This window comes from Taurulus bubalis (assembly GCF_910589615.1).
Source record: "Taurulus bubalis genome assembly, chromosome: 11".
NCBI lineage: Eukaryota > Metazoa > Chordata > Actinopteri > Perciformes > Cottidae > Taurulus > Taurulus bubalis.
In genome coordinates, this window is record NC_136599.1 from 17311699 (window position 1) to 17335519 (window position 23821).

General features: G+C 39.8%; 1 protein-coding gene across 1 annotated transcript in view; it reads left to right on the forward strand.

Annotated features, from left to right (window-relative positions):
* cntn3a.1 (contactin 3a, tandem duplicate 1) overlaps window positions 1-21015 on the forward strand; it is a gene marked incomplete at its 3' end in the record, with an annotated part of 66925 nt that extends 45910 nt beyond the window's left edge. The window contains exons 11-22 of the mRNA XM_079226556.1: window positions 5593-5720; window positions 8406-8581; window positions 11783-11900; window positions 12872-13030; window positions 13233-13382; window positions 15887-15957; window positions 16359-16593; window positions 17261-17376; window positions 17648-17834; window positions 18669-18781; window positions 19902-20070; window positions 20924-21015. Of these exons, the coding sequence (XP_079082682.1) occupies window positions 5593-5720; window positions 8406-8581; window positions 11783-11900; window positions 12872-13030; window positions 13233-13382; window positions 15887-15957; window positions 16359-16593; window positions 17261-17376; window positions 17648-17834; window positions 18669-18781; window positions 19902-20070; window positions 20924-21015 (1714 nt within the window). The remainder of the gene's footprint in view (window positions 1-5592; window positions 5721-8405; window positions 8582-11782; window positions 11901-12871; window positions 13031-13232; window positions 13383-15886; window positions 15958-16358; window positions 16594-17260; window positions 17377-17647; window positions 17835-18668; window positions 18782-19901; window positions 20071-20923) is intronic.
* Between the last annotated feature and the right edge of the window lie 2806 nt (window positions 21016-23821).

A 23821-nucleotide genomic window follows, 5' to 3' on the forward strand; every position in this document is an offset into this window, starting at 1 on the left:
GAAATACGCAGTGACGATAGAATGCACCTTCAAACAACATCTCCTTCATATCTTTAGCATTGCTGGAAGTGAATTGGACATATATGTTTGCTCAGCTTCAAATGCACAGTCAACTGCACAAACAACCAATTACAGAAAATAGACTGCATACCTCTGTGTCGCCATTTTCTGAATTGTCGCCGTTTGATGATATTTGCACTGTTGCAGTTCTCACAAGCTTGAAACATTCAACAAGTTTAAACTGGAAGAGCCAAAATGCCCCGATGTGCTTTTGCACTTTTAGTTGTTGCTCTATCAGGAAAACCTTTTTAGGGATAGCTTTAACTTTCTGGTGTGCTTTCAAATTCTATCCTTTGTATAAAACACAGTGTTGTTTTCCCAAATCACTCAATGATGCATTTCCATATTCTGTTTGATAACGTCTTTATTTTGTGCAGGAATGTGCCAGCAGGGGGCAAAGCCCACCTGCGGGCACATGTGGTGAGTAGTGGGGGTTCAGATTTCTCATTTGATATGGGATTAATTGTTCAACTGGCTCAGCAGCTTTTTCACACCTAACCTCTGGGATATCCGTCACCAACACAGTGGGACTCCAGCAGGTTTAGTTTTGTCTAAACTCCACCTGTCAAACACTATGTTTGGGAAACTAAAGGTGCGATATGATTGTTAGTAAAGGTGCCAGACCGAGACTATTTGGTTACAGGAGAGAGAGGTTTTCTTGAGGCGGAATCAGCATGAATACTGTGTGTTGCAAACGCCTGCTAAATGTTGGGCACATCTCGGAGATTTATCATCCTCTTAACTATTGAAAGGAAAACGCATCCAGACCGCAATGTGCGATATCAATCGCACTCATAAAGGTGAGATTTCCCATTTGAGATTTAACGTTACAGCCCTTCCCTGAAGTGGCTGAGCTGCATACAAGATGTTAGACTTTGACATTATTGCAGCATCTCTCACAAACCTATTCCCCTGTTCCTGGCTCGTTAGCATTTACTTCCCTCCATATCGAAATGCGGCTGCTACCAAAGGTATTAAAGCGGTGGCACAACACTAATCCATCCCCACTGGCTCAACGAAAATACCCATAATTCCTTCTAATCTTCCAGAGATAATGTTTGCAAGGATCTGGAGCAGGGGGAGAACAAATCAACTAAGAACAAAGCAGGATCTGATTAGTTAATGAAATCTCGTTGCGGTGATACCTATATCAGCTTATATACCGGGCAGGTATAACAAGATTGCCTTATTACAGGGTTGCTGTGCACTTATGCAGGGAGCTATGAGGTTAATGATAAAGCGCTTACCATAATTTAATTTATCTGCTGACCGATGCCAGCAATTGTAAAACGGATATAGGAAAGAGCTCTCAGGAATATTACCTTTAGATTGAACCACTGTGTTGAAGATTGTTACGCTGAACAGTATGTATTGCTTCATCATGTAATGTGAATCAATTTCTAATCCTGCTACTAAAACAGCAATCGCCTTCTGGATGTGTTGCCAATACAGAACGTGCATTGCTAGCGAATGAAATAAGCAGTTCCTAGTAATATAATTATGCAATCCCTCTTAAGTGGTTACATTTTTTTTTTTCATTTACAGCCAGGCCTCTTAGTTTTTTGTTACACCATAGAGAGGCAGAGAAGGCTTTTAGATTACAGCCAATAGCTCACTTTAACACCGGCCAATAAGGTTGAGGTAAAGTGCTTGTTTTCACACTGCTACTAGTTTAATGCAGCCCACAAATTCCCCCAATATCTTAATTGCTCCAGGGCAGCCTTTGAAAGAAGAGGGAACAAAGTGATAGCATTTCAGACAGATAATGCACCTTATATCTTTATCTTGCTCTGTCCCATTTTTTGCTTTGGTGAGGAGGAAGCTTGACATAGGCTACCTCACAGTTTAATGGCAAGTCTTATCCCTGTGATATCTCATATCCATAACTCTTTGTTATAGCCCATTACAAAGGAAGGCCCTCCGTTCAGTTAGGAGAATATACCCCAGCTCCACAGGGGGTATATTTAATTCTTCCAGCCTTTTAAGGCGATGTAGGTCATTACTGATCATTTTGGGAGGTCCAGGGGCTGTCTTCAAGGGATCTTTTGGAAAAAAAAGGGTTTAAGTTCTACTTTCAAACCAGTTATGTTTGAAACACCGGCTGAATCTCATTACACTGTTGTGCAGTTCAGAAGATGAGATGGGAGCTTTTAGTGAGGATTTGCAGGGCAAGGCATTTATCAAGTAGGTAATTAAATCTTAGGAGTCCAATGTGGTCAGGAAATTGTTCCACTGTCCAACCTCGATTGATGGACAGTATCAAAGATTGGTGGAATACAATTCGATCAACTGGCACAACTTTTCTGATCAAATAAATTAACTGCAGATAGATTTTCTATCGTGACTCGACTTTGTAAAAGAGGTAAAGCTCTTTGTGCTTTGCATCCATCAAAAAAAGTCAATAACACATTTCTCCCACAAGCATTAAATGTTTACCCAGCGCTTCAAGACAGAAATCATACGGCAATGAATATCTTCCCTTTGTCTGTTAAACAGTTGTTTGTCTGGCATCACAATGCAAGTCTGTCACAACTGTTTCCCATCATGAAATATCTGTGCAAATTAGGCTTAATGGTTATTGCTTGTTTGTAATAACTTTGATAACACAAGGCCAAATTAATTATGAGCTTAACAAGCAGTGGCTGTCCTGTTAGCTCCAGGGAATTAATTGTGAACACTGTGATATTCCAGGATCCCTGAAGGGAACTTCCCTCATGCCCGCCTCCTCTGGGGAGATAAAGAGCTGGTAAAGGCTCCGTGTTGCTTTAGGACATCTCGGCAAGGCAGATTCTTGACTTCATTGTGACAACTGGAGGATGAGCTCTGTAACAACTAGCCTCTCCTGCCTCTCTAATTCTTGATATTCTCTAGAGATTTACAACAGATAATCTGTGGTAATCAGTGAGGGTGACTGGCTCCAATGTGTTGTCAGCGCACTGCTGCGAGTACAGTTTAGTTCTGTACTTAAGTCATCTTATTTCTAACTTGTGTCAGATTTTCTCCAGGCTATCCCCAAAGTTGGTGTTTTTAAACAAATAGATAACGGACAACTTTCTCTTTGATTACATTATAGCGGTGGTTCTCACCCTTTTTTCAGTCATGTACCGCCTGTGAAATTTGTTTTCAGCCGAGTACCCCTTGACCAGTGCAAAGCATTCTTGGTTGAGAAAGGTGTAATACACAGCACTGTACCATCAGTGTCTGATTTAATATAGAATATATACAATTCAGTTTATGAACTTACACTTATATTTTATTGAATATTTATTAAATAGATATTTTTAAAGGATTTTTGAATGGATGCTCATTTTAAATATATATTTAAAAAAATCTCCCGTACCCCCTGGAGTGCCTTCACATACCCCCATTAAGAACCACTGCATTATAGGACCTTTCTTCTATATATCAACCCCCTTTCAGGTTGACAGATAAGCCACATTAAGACAGCTACCTCGGCTATAATTAATACAGTTAACAAAGCATATGTAGCTTGATCATGACACCTCTTTATCAGGACAAACATATTAAGTCAGTATTTATTTCAGACTGTTTACTTTGACGAACAAGATAATGGGAAATGCAATGATTACTGCCACAACAAAGCCAGATAGAAGCACCGGGAGGAGAGTGTAGGATGTAAGCAAAAACTTAAAGGGATGAGATAGATTACATCCAGTAATTACAGAGACAAAAAGAGAAAGAACAAGGATAACATGTTTTCTAAACGAGCAGAAATGCTTTGATAACAAGAGAGACAAAAGGATCAAACCTGAGCAGGTATCAAAGATAAATCCTTTTGTGATACATTACGACCAGCTAATATCATTTGTATCTGATCATCACTTGATGGAATAAGGGTTCAAAATGAATGGATCTGTTGCTTGAATAAATCCTTTTAGCTTTTAATCGAAGCATTATGTGCAGCGTGACAGCTGTGCCCAGTTTTCCACTAAAGCGAGGGAATGCTTTTTGGCATTACAGTAAATAGAATTAATCAAAGCATGTTTTCCACCTGTGGCCCTGCTATTCATTTCCCTTTTATAAACTAGGTGTGTGTGGCTCCCACCAAACTACTTCCGCTTTACTGATGTTCTTCTTTTATCCTCCGTCCTTGACTCGGCTCAGATTGTACTAAAAAAGGGCAAAATTAATGTCATGTAATTTTCCTTACGTATTCTTCGCACGTTCTTTTGTACGCACTTTATTCAAGGCCTTGCTGATACGCTTTTAAGGATTCATCCGCCTCCAAATGTTCAACGGCGGCCATCATCATTTGCAAAGTTTAGTATTTCAGCTCAAATGTGTGATTATGTTCAAGTGAGTGAAAGGAGAAAATAAACTACACTCATGTATGAATTTGCTTGATGCTCTGAGATGAAATAATAGTCTTCAGATGAAATCTAAACATGAAAGACTGGAAGCATAAGCACTTTGTTCAAGCAGTGCCTTGTCGCTGACCTATCTTTCACATATGGCTTTTCGTCGCTCAAGCACCTTGTTGGCTGGTGAGCAGAAGCAGTGCTCTCAATGTCGGAGGAAATCTGTCAGGCTTCACTGATTACACCAATAGATGAAATGAGAGTCTGGTGCAATCTGTAAGAGCGGTTCAACTAATAACCACACAACCAAGCAGGTTAAGCTTGTTGCTCTGCTGGGGAAATTTGACTGACATGAAAGACTCTATTGGTTTAAATCCAAGAACTGTTTGGGTTGATCTTAGTAGTGGTACTTGTTTGCATTCTTTTTTTTCTTGTTCAGGTTCGAAATTAACAGCTTGTGACCTTTTAGCGGTCATTGCATGTCATGATGTATGAACCTAACAATAGTATGAACTAAATTTTTTGTATATTGCTTCTTAAAAAGTCAAGGTTTAATTGTCTTGTTTTGGGCTGCAACTCTGTTAAATGTTGTTTTTACTGGGTATTATGCTGCAGCTACCTCTTTTCTGAACGGTGTATTTCGGGTAAGGTGTCTTCACCATCATTTCACCAGTAAAGCTGGAGAAACTGTATTCAAATGAACACCTTTGCATGAAGTACAGCATATGTGACAACCAGCGTTTCTTAGGTAGCAGCCTCATTGCATTGAAATGTTTCCATTGCATTTTAGTGTATTTATATTTGCTGAAGCAATGTAACATGTAACACTTATACAGCATGAGTACATCTATAACATTCAGTTTTTTAGAATCCCCCTTGACATCCCCTTGAACTCAAAAAGAGACTTTCCGCCCACAAAGTGAGCCCGCACTGTTGTCAACTCGGTGCTGAGAAATCCAACTGTAACTTCTTCACACAGAGTTTCTCCTTGTGTCACGCTAAAGCACGCCAATTCAAATTCACTTAGATAAATTTAGGCCAAAGTGGAAATGCTTTAGAACCAGGACTCTCTCTTTTAGATAGATTTGTTGTGCATTTTGAGGGGATAAAATAAAATGATATATCAACCCAATACTTGTGGACTATCAGTTGGCCTGATACAGTAATATATATGTTTATATATATATATATATGTTTGTTTTTTTACCCACAGAGTTACTGTGTTGGATAATGGCAGCTTACGGATTTCCAATGTTTCTAAAATGGACGCTGGACTCTACACGTGTGTAGCCAGAAACCAGTTTGGAGTGGCGAGCAGTGCTGGCAGCCTTTTGGTTAAAGGTAAAATATATATATATATATTTTTTTTTTACTTTGGTTTCAAATATCTGCCTTTGTTGGTTTACTGTAAATGGCAGCTAGATATTGCTTGTTAATTGTTTGTTATCCCCAATAGCTGTTTCCTTGGTAACAACTGCTCTTACACTTCAGAGACAGTAAATAATACAACAAGAATCTCCATCTATTAAGACAATATTGCTATTATACGAAACAGCAGGTTTATTATCGAGCCTGTTTAATAAACTAAAACATCTGTAGCGACTTTGCGTTAACCCCGTGAGTCTCGGGCGGCACAAAGGCAACACGCTGCTGTTTTGCGGTTAGTAAGATGCTTTATTGGTTCTGGTCAGCTGTCTGGTGTGCGCTCTCGGCCTCGCACCTGAGCGCACCCGCCTGCTTGTCTCTGTCCCGTGGACTCCGCTGTTTTGGCTACGTCGCCTCTGCTCCCGCTCTCTCCCCGTTCATCAGACGCTACTCCTGTTTTAACGGACACACACACACACACACACACACACACACACACACACACAATTGCCCCCAGCTGAGGCTGATTTCCTCATCACGGCACCTGTTGAACCACACCCTCACTCAATCCCCTCTGCAGCTGAGCGTAACCCCGCCCCGCCACCACACACATCATTTACGTTTGCCAGTATTTTGGGGGGACACTGAACAAAAGATGTGGCCGTCTGCACAAGAGCGGTGAGACACAACCGCCCAGTGCTGCATTCAAGATGAACCAGCACTGACCCTTACGGCACACTCGATGTACACACACAGAAGAAGAGAGTTGCTGTAAAGACTCCCCTCTTCGTAACTGACAGATATACAGTCCAATTAGTTGATTGGCAGTGGCTGGAGGAAGCGAGACATGAAGCTCATTGCGCTCATGCGCCTCTATGTTTAATTCATACTTTTTGCACCATGGCTCATAGCCATGCTCGGTTTGTTTAAGAGTTCAATCCATTCAAATCACACACTTCTGCAGAGCAAAGCATTTTTCTAGGTCTTTCTAAAGAGCAGAGTCAACAACAGTGCTCTATTAAAATGCCTTTTGGTGATTCCTCTTCACAAGTTTTTTGAATTGCAAATTGGTCTGCATAGAAGAAAAAAATCCCATGTAAAGAGGCTTTAATGTACATTGTACACTGTACTGTTATACAGTGTACTGTATATTTGTATGTATATCTATAAATAGTATTGTTAGAGTTGAATGGTAAATTATTATTTATTAAAATACTGTACTTAAGTATGAATTCAAGGAACTGCAAAAGCATATTACTTTGTAAGAAAGACACTCCTGAAATGTTAGTCATTGTGAGTTTGATCTAGCCACCATTATGTTACCTTCTGCTTACATGTCAGTGTATCCATAATGTTAATTATTAATGACAGGAAACGATTAGGGCTACAACTACAGAATATTTTCATTCTTGATTACTCTGAGGATTCTTTTTCAATTAATTGTTGAATTGTTTAGTCTATAAAATGTCCTCAACGTCCAATGAAACGGACTAAATCAGGCATTTCTCAAGTTAGATAAGCAGGAAGCAGTACATGTTTTAAAATCTAAAATTATATATTACATTGAAACGTTTTATTATCAACCAACCAAATTATTGAGAAAAATGTATGTCCATTGAAGATGAATAAGTTCAATTGTTTCATTCTTTTACTTTTTTTACGATTCAATTTTAATCAAGTATTTCATATATTTCAGGTATATGGGCATAGCAACACATTCCAGAAATGCATATGCTAATTCAATTGGAAATATTAAAAAATCCTGCATGTATCCATCCATACAATAAAAAACGTGGCCATGCTTGGAATACACTGAAGGTAATGAGGGCACCAATTTGTGATTTTCCTTCCAGTCATAGCACGAAATGACCATGACAGCTTAGCAATCGGAAGCAGAAAGTTTTCCCCCCTCTCATTTTGCATCTGGTGCCAAACTTCCTTAAGACTCACCTGGAATGCACTGCCATGACCAGTCGGTTCTCCTTTGGGGGTGTGAGATAAACAAGCTGGCTTGTTTTGACAGAGCTGAATATAGACCTTTACTCCCTCTGACAAGCTGCATTGGCTTTCCTGTCCATTAGTTGCTTATGACATGCATGCATAATTCACAGTGGACTAGTGTATGGGCCTCTCAGCCTGTGCTCTATTCTGTGCACCGCGCCGCTGTTGAATGAGACATACAGCCGAGATGGACCAAAGATTATGTTGATGCGCTCCACGCTGAGGATGAAATAGGATGGCTTTTTGTCTCGGCACAAAGAGCCAAATTATAGACTCGGCTCTGACCTGCCGTAATGGTTGAGTTTTTCCTTTTGTTTGTTTATTTCACTGTCGTTGTTCAGTGGTACATCAGACCATACTCTGATTTATTAAACTCAAAGAAAGACATGCAATATCGGCTGACTGGCAGACTGAAAAGTAATTTATCTTGTTTATTTTAACATCCAGGACAGGATTTAACAAAGGGCAGGATTTGTTTTTGAGTGCAGCATTTTTTTGCAATTATTTCTCAATGTTCAGGGAACATAAAGCAGTATGGAACAAGCTCGCTGAAAAAAAAGTGCATTAGTCTACATACAGAACACAGTCTAGACAGTCTGAAAAAGGGATATCTACGCTGTTACAAGCCCACCTTTCTAACTCGGTGCTCTCCGTTTTCAGAGCCAACGGGGATCACCAGTCCAGCAGGTCATCTGGACGTGACCGTGGGGGAGAGCATCGTGCTGCCCTGCCAGGTGTCTCATGACCCCACGCTGGACCTCAAGTTCACCTGGTTCTTCAACGAGCAGCTCATCCACTTTGGAAGCCACTGGGCGTATTTTGAAAAAGTTGGTGGAGTAAGTGCAATAATGTTGTTGTGGTGAAGAAAATATGAGAGGAAATGTGGTATGTTGCAAGAGAACTGTGAGCTAAATACATATGTTTTATTGAGTTGTTTGAATTATCTTTGAACACTTCATTATGGCAGAATTAAAAATTACTTTTGAAGCACCAGACACTTGTGTTGGCCACATAAAAAACACACACACTTCTTTATTGTCTTGACAATCTTTCTGCTTTCTATTTGAGCGTGGTGACTCTTTGCTCATGACTTAAAAAAAGCTTCCAGCATCTGAAGGTAGGCTTAAAGAAAAGCCATATACAAACAGTTACATCCTGAACAATACTCAGAATGTAATTCTCTACCAACCCACTATGCTATTCAGGATGAAATTGTACATATATACAGTTGTTTAAATCAGGGTGTCAAAGTAATTTCAGTTCATGGGCCACATACATCCCAGTTTGATCCTAAGCTGGGCTGTAAAACCAGTAAAACCATTGCATTAAAACCCATAATGCAGCAACCCCTCCAAATGTTTCACTTTCTTTTAGTTTTAAAAAGTACAAGTATATTCTAATCACATTCATAATTAATAAACAATCCATTAGCAAAACAGATGATGAGCAACCTGAGATGTCTCGCTGATCCCTCGGCTTCGACTAACAACAGACGGCTGTTACTCTAAACCTGACAGCGATTAATCTACTTTCTTTGTACTCATTTATCCCCGCAAGTTCTTGTACTTCTCGTCATGAGTCTGATAATGGCACAGAATATTAGATTCTTGAGCTTTGAAATATGCTGTGCCTGTGTATGCCTAGTCTTGACAGTGTTGCGTTACATAGCCTGTATGTAAGCATGTGGTATCTAAGATAGGGCCTGCTACTCTTATTAGGACACCCAGTGAACAAATATCGGACTCCTCTGCAATTGTCACACTTTGCAAAGTCATTCAGTGGGCCAGATTGGACCTTTTGGTGGGCTAGTTCTGGCCTTTGGGCCTTATTTTTTACACCCCCTGGTTTAAAGTGACTCATAAGGAAATAAGCTATTTGAACTCCATTCAAATAATCGCTAACACATTTATGTCTCATTCCTCTACAGTTTAATTCCAGCTTCATCTTTTAAGAGGCAAAGTATTGAACACTTCATGATGAATCATACAGATTAGATTTTTCTCTTTGACTGAGCAAGAAGTCTCTACGATTGCCTATTTTGCTTGTTAATAACACTTCCTCCATTGACAAATGCAGCAACCAAGGAATTAATTATGCAATGCCCAGCCATGCATTACATTTTATCATCGAACACCAAATATTTCTTGTCTTTTAATTAGTAGAAGCAATTATGAGGTCTTTGCTTCTTTATCACCTCTTGTTTTTTTTGTTTTTTGCATTTGGCAAGATAATGCCAACAAGAGCTTTATAGTTGCATTTAGCCCCGCAGTTCATCTAAACACTTGACTCTTTTGCATTAAATCCATGTCGACATGTTGAGGTAGGGAAACTATTGAGATATTGATAGTATAAGGTCACATTACTTTAAGGTTTCTGATCTATAAGGAAACGCTGCGGGCAATACAGCATTGTACAGATACTTTCTTTTGAAGCAGACTATGGCATGTTTTTCACGATTGATAGTCTGCTGCGAACTCAAGGAGATTAAAGCTTGGAACATACAATAGCAGTGAGTCATTGGCTTATATGTGAGGAGACATTATCGATGGAGCAAATGTAAGATCTAAGTGTCTGCTCCCTAAAGATATGAATCCCAGTATTGACTTTTTACAACCTTTGCAACAGATGAAATATGCCTTCTCTATCAAACACAGAGTAAACTGAAGAATATTAATTTTAAGAAGGTGAGTGAGTCATACCTTCAGAAAACATCACACAACAAACTTGATGGCTCAGAAATTGAAACATATTTTGCACAATTACATATTATGGGCTAATGTTATTTTCAAATTTACTATTAAGATTAATAGTAGTAGAGTAGTAACGTTGAAGTAAGCCTGCAACAACCTAATTGAAGTCTGCTGGTAGAAAATGTACTGTATCCTGCAAGTGTTGAATATGAAAATGATTTGCCTCCAGCATTTTGCAGTTCCAAATAGAGATGTGCTCCTCACATGTTGTAGACCTTATTGCTGCTGCCAGAGCTGCAGTCACACTACTGCAGTGGCTGTGATTGATACCATGATGGGACTCATGGTGTCTATTCAGAAAAAAAGGTCCATCTGGAATTGGAAGACATTTTTAAGAACAGCAGTATAGAAAAAACTGAAGTGTACTTTCCAGCAGAAATAAGATTTTTTTGGTCTGATATGAGATTATATTACTTAATTAAAATGAAAGGGAGGCGACCAGGCTGACTGAAGGATGCATTGGGAGACCCCAGTGAAACACAGTCCATTTCAGTATTGAGTTGAAAAATATTAAAAAAAACTGAAAGTTACTGTACATCTTTGTAATTATCTGTGTTTTTCTACAACATTCAATATATTATGTCAGCATTGACAGATAGCAATAGCACTGCCTTGTAGATACATACTTTACCTGCAATGGAAAGAGAAAGCCACTTACCTTTTTTATTCTATGTCTAGAAGCCACACAACATATTTACTGTATTTTGCAGGACTTTTTACTGTCTCACTTAATTTAATAAGTAAGCTTCAAGGTTATTTTCCCCCTGCTGCATCTACAATTGAGAGATCTGTGACCCGCTCCATCTCCAGTTATATTATTTTAATGATGGCAGGGAGTTTCAAAGAGTGAATGGCTTGCAACAACTGCATTTTTATATTCATAAAATATCCCTGATGATACATCAAAGTAATTATCGATTCTCATATTGTTTCACAGTCCCTTACTTTCATAGATAAGCCATCAATGAACGTTCAAGTTCAAAGCTAATAATGCATTTGGCATTGAATGGTTGTCTGTAGATTAAATTGAATCAGAAGGAATAAAATGTAAAGAGCTGAAAGAAGAAAGAAGAGCTTTTTAATTTCCAGCAAAAAGCTATCCTCATAAATGATCAAAACAAACTTCACTCAATCATTTTCTGTGTCCCTGGACTTGTGCTTTGCCTTTCTCTCCTTCCATAATGTAATACATTGAATGCCAAAAGAAATCACTGTGACATTGCACTTGTTACTGCTGTCCCTGACTTTACTCTTACTGTTTTTGTCATCTTTTTTCCTAACTGACAGCGCTCGGCTGGTGACATCATGATCCGGAACATTCAACTGAGGCATGCTGGGAAATATACGTGTGCTGTTCAGACCAAGGTGGACAGTGTGTCTATTGCCACTGATGTGGTAGTCAGAGGTAAGGATGCCCTCCAAACTCAAACATAAAAATAAAAAAATCAAACCTGAAAGTCAGATTTGTTGTTCTGTGTTGATGATGGCACAACCACAGTATTTACACGCAACATCGCTACATGTAGCTACATTTAGCGAATCGATTTCTACTACAAACCCTCTGGTAGCCAAGAATATCACCATCTGTCAGAGTAACTGAATGGTAGTAGTCTCTTAGTGAAACAAACAAACCTTCACTTTAACACTTTTCTGTATATCACAAAGTGAACAAAAGAACAACGTCACTGTGTGATATATAGTTGTAGCACGATATGGCCTGTACATATATTTCCCATGAGGCAAAGTTTGCGGGAGCACCATGCACGGCGATGCAGACACACAGTAAGATTCAACTTCTCTCTCCCACATAAACCTGTGGCCTTTTTGGTTCATATATGACCCCTCATCAAAGTTGACATATGTTCAGGAGTTGTGAATCTGTGATTTTCCCTTGCAGTAACCTTCAATTATTTCCTTTTAATCAGAAAAAGTTAAACCATCTAGTCATTCACAAAGAAGCAAAGAAAAGAGATTTCTTTTAAATATATGATGTTCAGGTATTTTCTTTCTTTCTTCATATCCTGATAACCCTCTCTGAGTCACCTTGCAAACAGTCACGTGGGGAACCCCTGCCATAGTGCATGCTATGATCTTTTTGATTTCCTTAATTGTATTACAATAAAAAATGGTGTTCTTTTGTTCCCCTTTTTTGTTGTTTTCTGCTACTAGTGTAAACAATGTCATTTTTGGACTGGTGGTAGTTCAGTACTGCACTTACAGCTTTCCTAATACATACATACTTTCTCTAATCAGTTTGTAACATCTGCTCTAATTATGGCTCACCAACCATGTATCTCGGTTCCGCCTCTTGTCTTCATTAATCTCTACAGTATATATCTTACCGTGTAAATAAACTCTAACCAATTATCCTTCCAGGTCCGCCGGGCCCCCCTGTTGGCTGCCAGGTGACTGAGGTGACAGAGACCACTGCCTCTCTGTCCTGGGGACCCGGGATGGACAATCACAGCCCCATAACCAGCTACACCATCCAGGCCAGAACTCCCTTCTCTCTCGGGTGGCAAACCGTTACCACCGGTAGGCTGGTTTCATCTGACAGTCTGACTGTGGGTTGAGTGAATGTGAAGTTATTAGATAAAAAGGGGGAAGGGGATGTGACTGGTATCCTTTTCAAACGCCACACATGAAGTGGGTAAATAACACATCATCAGCTTGGCTAACTTTCAAAGACAGATCTTGCAGGGTTTTGATGAAAGGTTATTTCTGTGATGTCTCTCAGTTCCTGAGTTGCTCGGGGGGAAGCAGCTGTCATCCTCTGTCATTGACTTGAGTCCATGGGTGGAGTACGAGTTCAGAGTCCTGGCAACAAACGGCATAGGAACAGGAGAGCCCAGCAAACCGTCCAAAAAGGCCCGCACCAAAGACATGCGTACGTATCAGAAGCTCCTTACATTTCCTCTGCTGCCAACAGTGGCACAACTTGTTGGCAAATTATGCCCAGGACAGCAATTAGATTCCTTCAAAGAACTTTATTGTACCATTCTCCGCTTCTTCAGGGCTCACAACACATGAATGAATTAAGTACATAATAAATATGTTGATGCCTGGCAGCCAGGCCTGGACTGGGACAAAAATTCGGCCCTGGACTTTTTGGTCCAGACTGACCCACCACAATCCGCGCGCAGATACTGTGCCAACTCGGTCCGTTGATGTACTGTACATATAATCACACAAGCCCTTAATAACACTACTATACTGAAATGGGTCATTGTCTCCTTGTCTCTTATTTGATGTAATTTAATCTGAAAATTTCCATAAATAAGTGTTCAAAAAAAAAGAAAAGCATGGACAATAAACCATAAACACTGACAGAAAAAAATAGGTAAAGCATATTTGAACAAATTGGAGCTTAGAGAAAGTATATTGATACTTAAAACACTTTAACTCTGGTGACCTGATTTCTAATTATAAAAATTGTGAAAAAGCAGATATGCATGCTCAAACTACAGCACCATAAAATAGTGGTTAATTAATCAGGACAGTATATCATTTTCCAACATTTTAGAACTAGATTTACACCACACGCTATCTATTATGTCAAGTAAAGTTCATAGACAACGTTTCTGAACATTTAGTGAATGAGTGTTTATCCACAACATCAACATGTTAGCTAGCACACTCACCTGCTATCACCACCACCAATCTCCTCCTCCCCCTCCTGTATGTTGTAACTTGTTTTATTACATTATTTACTCTTATTGTGAAGAGCATAGAAACAGGACGTGCTTTTACTTTGAAGGCAGAAAGTACAATGATGGAAACAGGACGTGCTTTTACTTTGAAGGCAGAAAGTACATTGATGGAAACAGGAAGTGCTTTTACTTTGAAGGCAGAAAGTACAATGATACGTGCTTGTTGACGCTAACTAATGTTGATGTTACGTGTGGAAAATATATACATGTCGGGTGCAAGAACGCGTTCTCAATGCTTTAACAGTTGTAATACTGCAGTTCACCAGTAAAGTGAGTCGTTCATACCAGACTTGTCTTGGTGCTCATTAGAAGCTCCACTTCATTACACTGTGCCACCATGGCAGCGGGAGCCTCACTTTCACTGTCCGACGACACCTGAGAGGGACCCGGCGCAGCCAAAGCCCCGGAGCCGGAGGCTCCGCCACCGCCGCCGGCCCCCGCAGCAGCAAACATGTTTATTTTATTTATTATTTATTTTTTCTTAGCAGCATCAGTTGCGAGAGCTTTTTTTCTCTCTTTTCCCTCAGTTTTTCTGCACCGCCTTTTCGTTTTTTCTCCATTTTTGCTTTCTCTTCTCTCTCACAGATTGCTAATGATGTGTCATTAGCTCATCATTAAAGGTGATTGGGGGGGGGTCTGGAAAATGCGTGGGCGGGACTACTGGGCCTATCATAGGGCCACTGGGCCTCTTATGCGTCTTTACATACAAAAAAAAAAAAAAAGGTCAGCCACTGCCGGCCCATTACTGACCGGCCCACCGGGAAAACTACTGGTACTCCCTATGGCCAATCCACCACTGCTGGCAGCTCTCGTCCCACAGTTTCATCCATGTCTGTGTGGAGAGCGGGCAGTGCATATACAATACTAATAGATACAGTATATTTGGTTGAGAACCAAAATGAATCAAATCTAGACAATAGAGTAGATTAAGAAGATATTTTCAAATTAAAAAAAATACAATTAAATTAATCACCCTGAATTTGTAAATTAGTAACCATACATACAGAGTTTGTATACATAACTGCAGGTGCATACACCTACATATAGAGATGCATAGATAAGTACACATATACAAACACTTCTATGGATAAATATACACACATACAGCAATATATTGTCTTATAATGACCAACCAATACAAATACCCTCTAACTGAGAGCAGGGCAGTACTTTATGGCTTCATAAGATGTTTGGATTTTAAGTTGTTGTATCCACTGTGCTGCTCATAAAAAGGCAAATTCAAATTGTACACATAGTCTGTTAACTGGATTTGTAGAGTTCTACTCTATAGGTAAGAACAAAAAGTATAAACCGTTTTGTGGGTCCAGAGGCTGCACTAAATCTATTATATTGCCTTAAGTAATGTCACTGTGCACAATTGGTTGGGGCTAAAGACTATGCGTTTTTATAGAAAAAATAAATGTTGTTGTGAAATTTGAAAGAAGTGAGATCACCGGACCTTTGGAGCCCACTCCTCATCTCTGATTGAAGCTGAAAGCTCAAAGATGGAGCAGTCTGAATTTAAGAAAGGTCTAATTCTTGAAAATGTCGAACATGCATCAATACCTCACTCATGTTATTTATTTATTGGTGAGCAGCAGAATACTCCATATTGTCATTTCTAATTTCAGGTAATTGAATATACAAACTGGTCCTTCTAACACTGTGGTTGATCTGTTAGTTCCCAGGGTAACTCCGTCCAGAGTGAACGGGGGCGGTGGGGGACGTTCAGAGCTGGTCATCACTTGGGAGGTAAACTTGTATTGAGATATATATATATATATATATATATATATATATATATATATATATATATATATATATATATATATATATATATATATATATTTACACAAACAAACACACACACTTATTAAACATTACGATAATAGACTTAATGTTTGTATATTTCTTACATTGATTTCTTTTCACGTGAAATTGAAACATGCAGTAATGGATTTATTTTATTTTTCCTCAGTATAAAACCACTTAACTAGACAGAGAGATGAGTTCATGCAAGGCTTGCAAGAACAGTACCGCCCTCAGCAGTATTGCTTCACTAATCCGTGCATAGCTGCATTTCTTTTAGGTATTAATGTTCTATCTGTGAGATCAGTCATCCTGAGTCATCCCTCTGACTCATCCCTCCTTAGCCTGTTCCAGAGGAGCTGCAGAGTGGTCCGGGTTTCGGCTATGTGGTGGCGTTCCGCCCACTTGGGGCGCAAGGCTGGATGCAGGCTGCTGTCACATCTCCGGATGCTTCGAGATATGTCTTCAAGAATGAGAGCATCCCTCCCTTTTCCCCTTACCAAGTCAAAGTCGGGGTTTACAACAACAAGGGAGAAGGCCCTTTTAGTGCAGTGACCACCATCCACTCAGCAGAGGAAGGTGTGTACGATGACAACTTTACAGCCGACTATGTGTTAGAGCAAGTGGACCAACAACTGTCAAGTTAACATTCATCAATTTCAAATGGAAAATGTTCTATGTAACATAAAATCCTGTTTTCTAACAACTTGAAAGGATAAGAAAACATATTTCCTCATACAGTTTCATAATGTGATTGATGTGGTTCCACATGATCATAAAACATTTCTGCCTAAGTTAGTATTTGGGTTATTTCACATTGTGTTTTTGTTTGATCTATTTTCACTGGTTTGAAGTGGGCTGGGCTCAGATGAAAAAAGGTGATGTCACACATTTTCATGCACCAATTAGGATTCACTGATTGACATTTGATCTAATCTGATCAAACCACGTAAACTCTTATTAGATGATAACAAATTATGTTTTTTTTCTGAATTTACAGTTACATTGTTGTGCATTTATTCATGAAAATGTAATGTTACAGAGAAACACATGAGATTTCTCTGTTGAGAGATACTTGAAGACTAAGAGTTTTTAGGGGCTATAATGTTGTATTCAGACTCACACAGGGATATGGATAGATTGGATGGAGCTATAGTATATTCAATTTAAGTCATTCCTTAGATGTGGGTGGAGTGAATCTGTGTCTTCTTCCTTATCCTAACTATCCTGCACACGTGCCTTTCAGAGCCCAGCAGAGCTCCAGGCAGGCTGAGGGCAAAGAGTGTATCAGCGTCTGAGGTAGAGGTGACCTGGAAGCCGCTGGCTTGGAGCAACAACCGCAGACGCATCCTGGGCTATGAGGTCAAACCAACATTCACCCACACAATAGGAATTGTTTAAATGTAGTGGATAGTGCCAACAGTTAGTGGCATATCTTGGATAACAATACAATAACCTTTATGAATTAGTGTCTATATGATTGTTCGTGCATGAAGTCAACCACAGTAGATGAGCATTACGAAGCCCCCAAGGCTTCATGAACACACTGGTGCAGTTACAGATGGAAGTATTGAGTAACAAATCAGATGCACGCTGTTAAAGTATACTCTGTGTATTGGTGTGTGGGTTTTAGTTGCAGTACTGGGGCGAGAGGAAGAAGCAGGACACAGCCAGCGTGATCAGGACAGTGGGGAATAAAACGTCTGTACTCGTCAGGGATCTGGAGGGCAGCAGTACCTATCACATGTCCCTGCGGGCCTATAACAGCGCTGGAGTGGGTCCACAGAGCATCATAGTCAATGTCACAACCAAGAAACCACGTAAGGGCTCTCAGCACAGTGTGGGGACTGACTGTCTTTTTGTGCATGTTTTTTTTACCTCGGGCTAAAGGCGCACGGTCCATGTGGTATATATATATTTCATTTCAGCAATAATGTTTTACCAATTGGAGTGAAAGTAGAGAATAGTCACCACACAAGAGCACCATAAAGTGCATTATTTATTTTACTGCCTCACCCCACGGATCGAGTCGTGGAACCCAGTGTTGCATGTCATACGCCTCTCTCTCTCTCTCTCTCTCTCTCTCTTTCTCTCTCTCTCCACACACGTCTTACAAACATGAACAATGGGAAACTGAGGGACATCATGTAGCACTCACTTGTCATTTGATTGACATGGCAAATCTTTGATGTAAGTGCCTGTTTAATTTCCGGTCACACTGTGTGATTTGACATGCAGGCCTCGCTGGAAAATTATGTTGTTTTCCGCTGACAGGTTTCCTATAAGCATTAATTATCTCCTCTTTATATTGTTTCACACTAGTCATCTGCATGTCAATGAGCGTACACCTGTGCACGTGCTTGCAGAGCAGAGCTCTGACAGATGAGCACCATATCTTCATATAGGTTAATGATTTAATATCACAGTTTCATTTGTTTCACACTCGCATGTCTCTTCTTCATTCTCCTCACTCAATCCCACACACATATTCCTAGAGTTTCTGCTCACTCCTAACAGTGAGATGATCGACTGATAATGAGAAAACTCCTTCATGCTGAGTTGATTCTGGACTTTACTGTTTATCGACCGGGAGGGCATGTCGTTTTACTCCCTCATCTTCCTCTCATCCTCCTCTTCCTCTCGTCCTCCTCCAGCGCCCAGTCAAGCCCCGGTCAAAATTATGTGGAACACTTCCAACTCCAAGGTCATCCTGAGGTGGGACCAAGTACACGCTCTGGAGAATGAGTCAGAAGTGACAGGATATAAGGTAAGAAGTGGAGAGTTTTCCACGTCTCCACTGGAGAGCACTCTAACTGGACTTGAGTCTTGGACTTACAAGTGACTAGTATTATAGATTGTAACATAAAAGAGAATGACAGAAGAGTCACTTTCTCAATGTATGCAATGTGAGGAGTACACTTATTTTTGTTTTCCCATTTCCAGTTTTGACTGCACTCATTTATGGATACTATACTTTGATTTTGCTGATAACTAAGGAGGCATCTAAACTTCTCACTGCAAAGTTAACTGCATTGGAAGTGCAGCAAGCCTCTAACTATTTTATACCAAAGTTAGTTGGGGTGCTGCGTATTCATTTAATTTTTGAAGACCTTCGCAAATTGCCTCCTCTCCAAAAACAACAATCCCCTGATAGCCACAACGCCCACATCATATAATTTTTTTGCCACATGATTTCAGCAACAGACAAAGATCCACAACTTTTCTAATTGTTTCTCAAGAGGGGAGTCATTGCAGGAAATGTGCTTTATTCACAGTCGATGGACTGCCATCTTCCCAGATTGGGACATTTGATTTGCCATGGCACTATGATATGCCTAATATTAATGATTACTTCAGAAATTACATTTGAGGTTATGAATTCTCCTGAAGTGCCATTTGGTTTATCAATCCAAAAAAGAAAGTTCAGACATAAATTTGTAGTCTCATGGGTTGAGAATATCAAACTATGATATTGATGTTGTCACCTGCGGTCGCTGCACATTATTCTCACTACATAAAAGGGGTCTCCTGAGAGTGGGGCTTACTGTATATAAAATGGGTAGATCCATCCCCAGCCCAGAGTCAAGCTGCAGCTGACTGGATTGATGCATCTCCACATTCTCCTTATCTTTGCTGCACCCTCTACTCTGGTGGTCCATCACAGCCATGCGCAGCTATCTACAGTAAGATTCATCTTGTTAGTTTCAGTGGTTGCGCATTACATCTCACAGAGCTGTCTTAAAGAAACACAAGCTGGAACTTTGATTTTCTTGTCAGTGCACCAACAAGGACGCTCCTCTGACACCCCTCATATGATTCATCGTCTCTGAAGTGGTTTCATGGCATGCCTCACACTGTCATCATCTGTACCTCTCTGCTTCCTGCAGGTGATGTACAGCCAGGACAAACACAGCCACCCTAGTGTGGTGGAGACCAACACCACCTCCTTGGAGTTGTCACTACCAGTCAACCAGGACTACGTTATCCAGATTAAACCCTTCAGTGAGGGAGGGGAAGGCAGCAGCAGCCGCCAGATTACCATCCCCAAGATAGCAGGTTGGGACAGCGCTGAGACATGAAACATGAAAATGAACCCTGTGTCCGTTTGTGAGGTGTTAGTTTTGAGTCTCATGAAAAATCTATCTGCAAAAACTGCAACCTGGTGTTTTGAGCACGCTAAATAATATATCGCATGCTCAAAACATCAGTTTATGGGTTATTTTGTCTACTATCTACATCGAAAGACCGGTGGTAGCAAATCATCTGATGTCAAAATCAGAGAAGAGATGAGGAGTTTTGTTTTGAAACAGAATTTTGAACTGAGCCATGTTAGTTTTGAAAAAGCTGACTTTTCAGAATGAAACGGATCACTTTTTTACACTGCGAGTGTAAAAATATGCACTGTAAACGGCATGTTCTGTCGTTGCATTGCATTATGGTCTTTTTAGGCGGCTTGTCTTTAGATAAATTGGTATCGGTGACACTTCAATGATGTATTTTCCCCAACCATTAAATGTTGGTGCAAAATGGTGAGTCTTCAAATACGCCTTTTATCTTTGAAGCCAAGTATGAATGTTTTGTTTACAGTTGTCTCGGCTGTAAAATAACAGTCTCTTATCCAGAGACTGAGAAATACTCATGCCATCAACAACAAAATGGGTTGAGACATGCAAAGAATATTGGCAGCAGCTACAGCCATCTTCTTGGGAGCCATAATTGAGAGCAGCGTACCAGTGCCATCTATTGACATATCTGTGTACTCACACAACACTATAGTTCTTTGTAGTGAATACATTTCATATTTTGCCTGCTATATTTCTTTCATTTTTCCTTTACGTCAAGTGTTCATACTTAAACCACATTTAAAGAGCAATATTTGTATTAATTTTGATTTGTTTTTGTATTCCAGGCTCCATAGCTAAAGGAGCAGCCCCAAAGTCTTCTGCATTTCCCTTGGTCAACCTTGCAGCGTTAATCCTCACAGCCCGGACTGTATTATGACAAACATCTGCATCAACCAGGCGGCACTAAAGCTGCTCATTACAGTAAAAGGAGAAACAGCAGGTCAGAGACAACAAGAGGCTGGCAGCCACATTTCAACCTGCTCCCTTCCCTATCCTACTGTGTCTTTCCTGTTTTTTTCTACTACAAAGATCTCTTTGTGAGGAAGAATCTGTCCCTCCATCTTTCTAAGAGTTACTGAAAGGAACTGGCTCTTTCAGAAGTTAAAGGACACCGTGACTCGACTGCAGTCTATTTGAAGAGGTTTCTTTCTTTGCTCCCTTCTGACCAGTGGATATTCTCCCATGGTTTTAACCTTGGAGGCCCAGCGATGTGTGATGCACAATAGGATGTGTATATGTGTTCCTCTGTGGGACTCTGCAGGTTCTTTTAAACAGATATTGTATGTACCTCTGGACTTTTCTTGGATGCTGGGATTTTATCTGAACTGGGGTTGGAGGAGACCTGACATGGCTCATATTTATGTGAGTGAAGTTATATTTATGTTCGGTTTAAGATGAGCAATGGAAGAATTTATCCCTCTCTGGAGACTATAGTCTTTGGAAAGCTTCCTGGCCTGTCTAAGAAGGGATACCAACTGTTACTAATCCCTGCCAAATGCCGGGACCTAAACCTCATTGCTTTATGACAAACCAGAATTTGGGACCTTTGTAACTTTACCTGGATTTTATTCAGGCTTTTATGTTATACCACATTAAATCGAAACCTCAGAGTTGCCATGAAACTGACTGTAACCAAAGGTAAAGCCGACTTGGTTCAACACCACCTGTTGTGTTGTTTGTGAGGAAATGCAGCGCCTCCACTCCCAATATGGCTTCCATTATAAACAGCAGCCTTGTGTTGATGAATTGATGTCTGACCTTCCTCCCTCATCCATGATAAGTCTGGCACGCTAAGCATTTTGAGCCGCATTGTTGTTCACTGTATGTATGCAATCCTCAGGTCCCAAATGAGCCTTAAGTCTTATGATTATTATCCACATTATTATGGTTGAAAAGAGTTTTATTTATTTTCCTCCTATTTATTTGCATTGTATTTTGGCTCACTCATGCTATAATTGATGAATAACTGACCTTGCTGTAGGCTTTGTTGAGATTTTTTCACTTTTGTTACTTTTTAGATTATATTTTTGGGCGTTTTGGGCTCAGAAACAACATGCCTTTCTCCTAAATCTTCATGATGCGCATTGTAATACAGTACACGTGGCAGTGATTACTGACTTTTCTAATGTAGCTTATTAAAAAGTAGGGATGGTATTTTACTATCTAGTAAAATACTGTTTAGCTGCTGTTCGGCATGAGATTGGTCAGTGTACGTACCTACGTTGCTTAGGATGTCTGAATGGATCAACCTGCTTTTAATAAACATAATGCCATTTTCCCTATTTCTTTCTTTGCTGTCAAAAGCAGCCAAAAGAGACAGAAAGGCTGTGCTTTATCAGGCCATGCTATGTAGAGTAAAGCTATTTTGGTCTTACTTAGAAGACAGAGTTTGCTTGAAAAAAATGCTAGTAAGTGGACTTTGAGGTAAGATTTTTCAGTTGCATTGCTTTGACATAAAGACCATACTTTAAAGAGTGGTTACATTTGATGATAAAATGAACACAAAAATACACATAAAGTACAGTTCCTCTCAGTTTGTATGACTGCACATAAACCTTTACAACAACTTCTACTAATCGGATTCACAATTTGTAAAACGAAGTCAGTAAAACCCCGAGAATAACTCAACATGGCCCAGTTTTCTGATAACAGACCAACTAAGTGCAATCTCAACAAAGGAAATAATAGTTGTTACATACCTGTGTGGAATATTCACAAAGCATTCACAGTTTGGGGTGAGAAGAGAAAATATAGACTGGAGTACTGACTTGAACCAAACATATCCTGTAGCTATGTTTCAGACATGCAAAATCCTTTCGGCCCATTTCTCCTCTTAATAACTAATTAAATTCTTTGTTAAGTTTGGGGTTTATTGAATGAAGTGCTCACTTCAGGTCACGCTTCAGTATTCCATTCAATTAAAGATCAGGACTTGGTAAATTCAAAATTTAAATTTGAATCTCTTTAAGCACTTTTCTTGTGTCCCAAATGTCCCAACACCTTCAAATCACACAAGCTAGAGAGAAAAGGAGCAGGGTTTCTTCTGTGTTCTGCCAAAATGGATGCTCCTGATCAATGATTTAAAAACAGATACTCAAAAGTGCAATCAATATCTGCACAATATTTACCTGTAAATGTGAATGTGTTGCCTTCTTGAGCTTCGTTTGGTACTCTTTCTCCTGCCCTAACGCTCACGGTCCCATTTCAACTCCCCCTCCAATGATCACAGCAGTCACCAGACTTGGGTCAATAGAAGAATAACAGATTATTTGAGTATTTGTGTATGCTGTGTGTATCCAGTTCGGTGAGCACTAGAGAAGTTGGAAGATGTGGCAACTCGTGAAATACTGTTCTTCGTGACTCAGAGTCAGACTGTAAAATAGGATCAGGCAGAAATCAAGACCTAGAAAGCCTATACAAAATAGTGTTTACTAATTTATTTAACCAGTTTGGGGAAAGTTAGCGAAGGAGGCCATCACTAGATAATATGTGGCAGTAAATATTAAACTTTCAAAATCAGAGGGGGAATGTGTTTGAAGGGAAATAATCAGTTACCACTAAAACATAAAATAAAAATTAAAAAAGGTTTAGAGGAGCTTTGTAAATATCTGGTGCTGCTTATGTAGGTTGTTCACTGTTACAATTGAATGCACTTACAATTAATAAAGTATTCCTTCATTGTA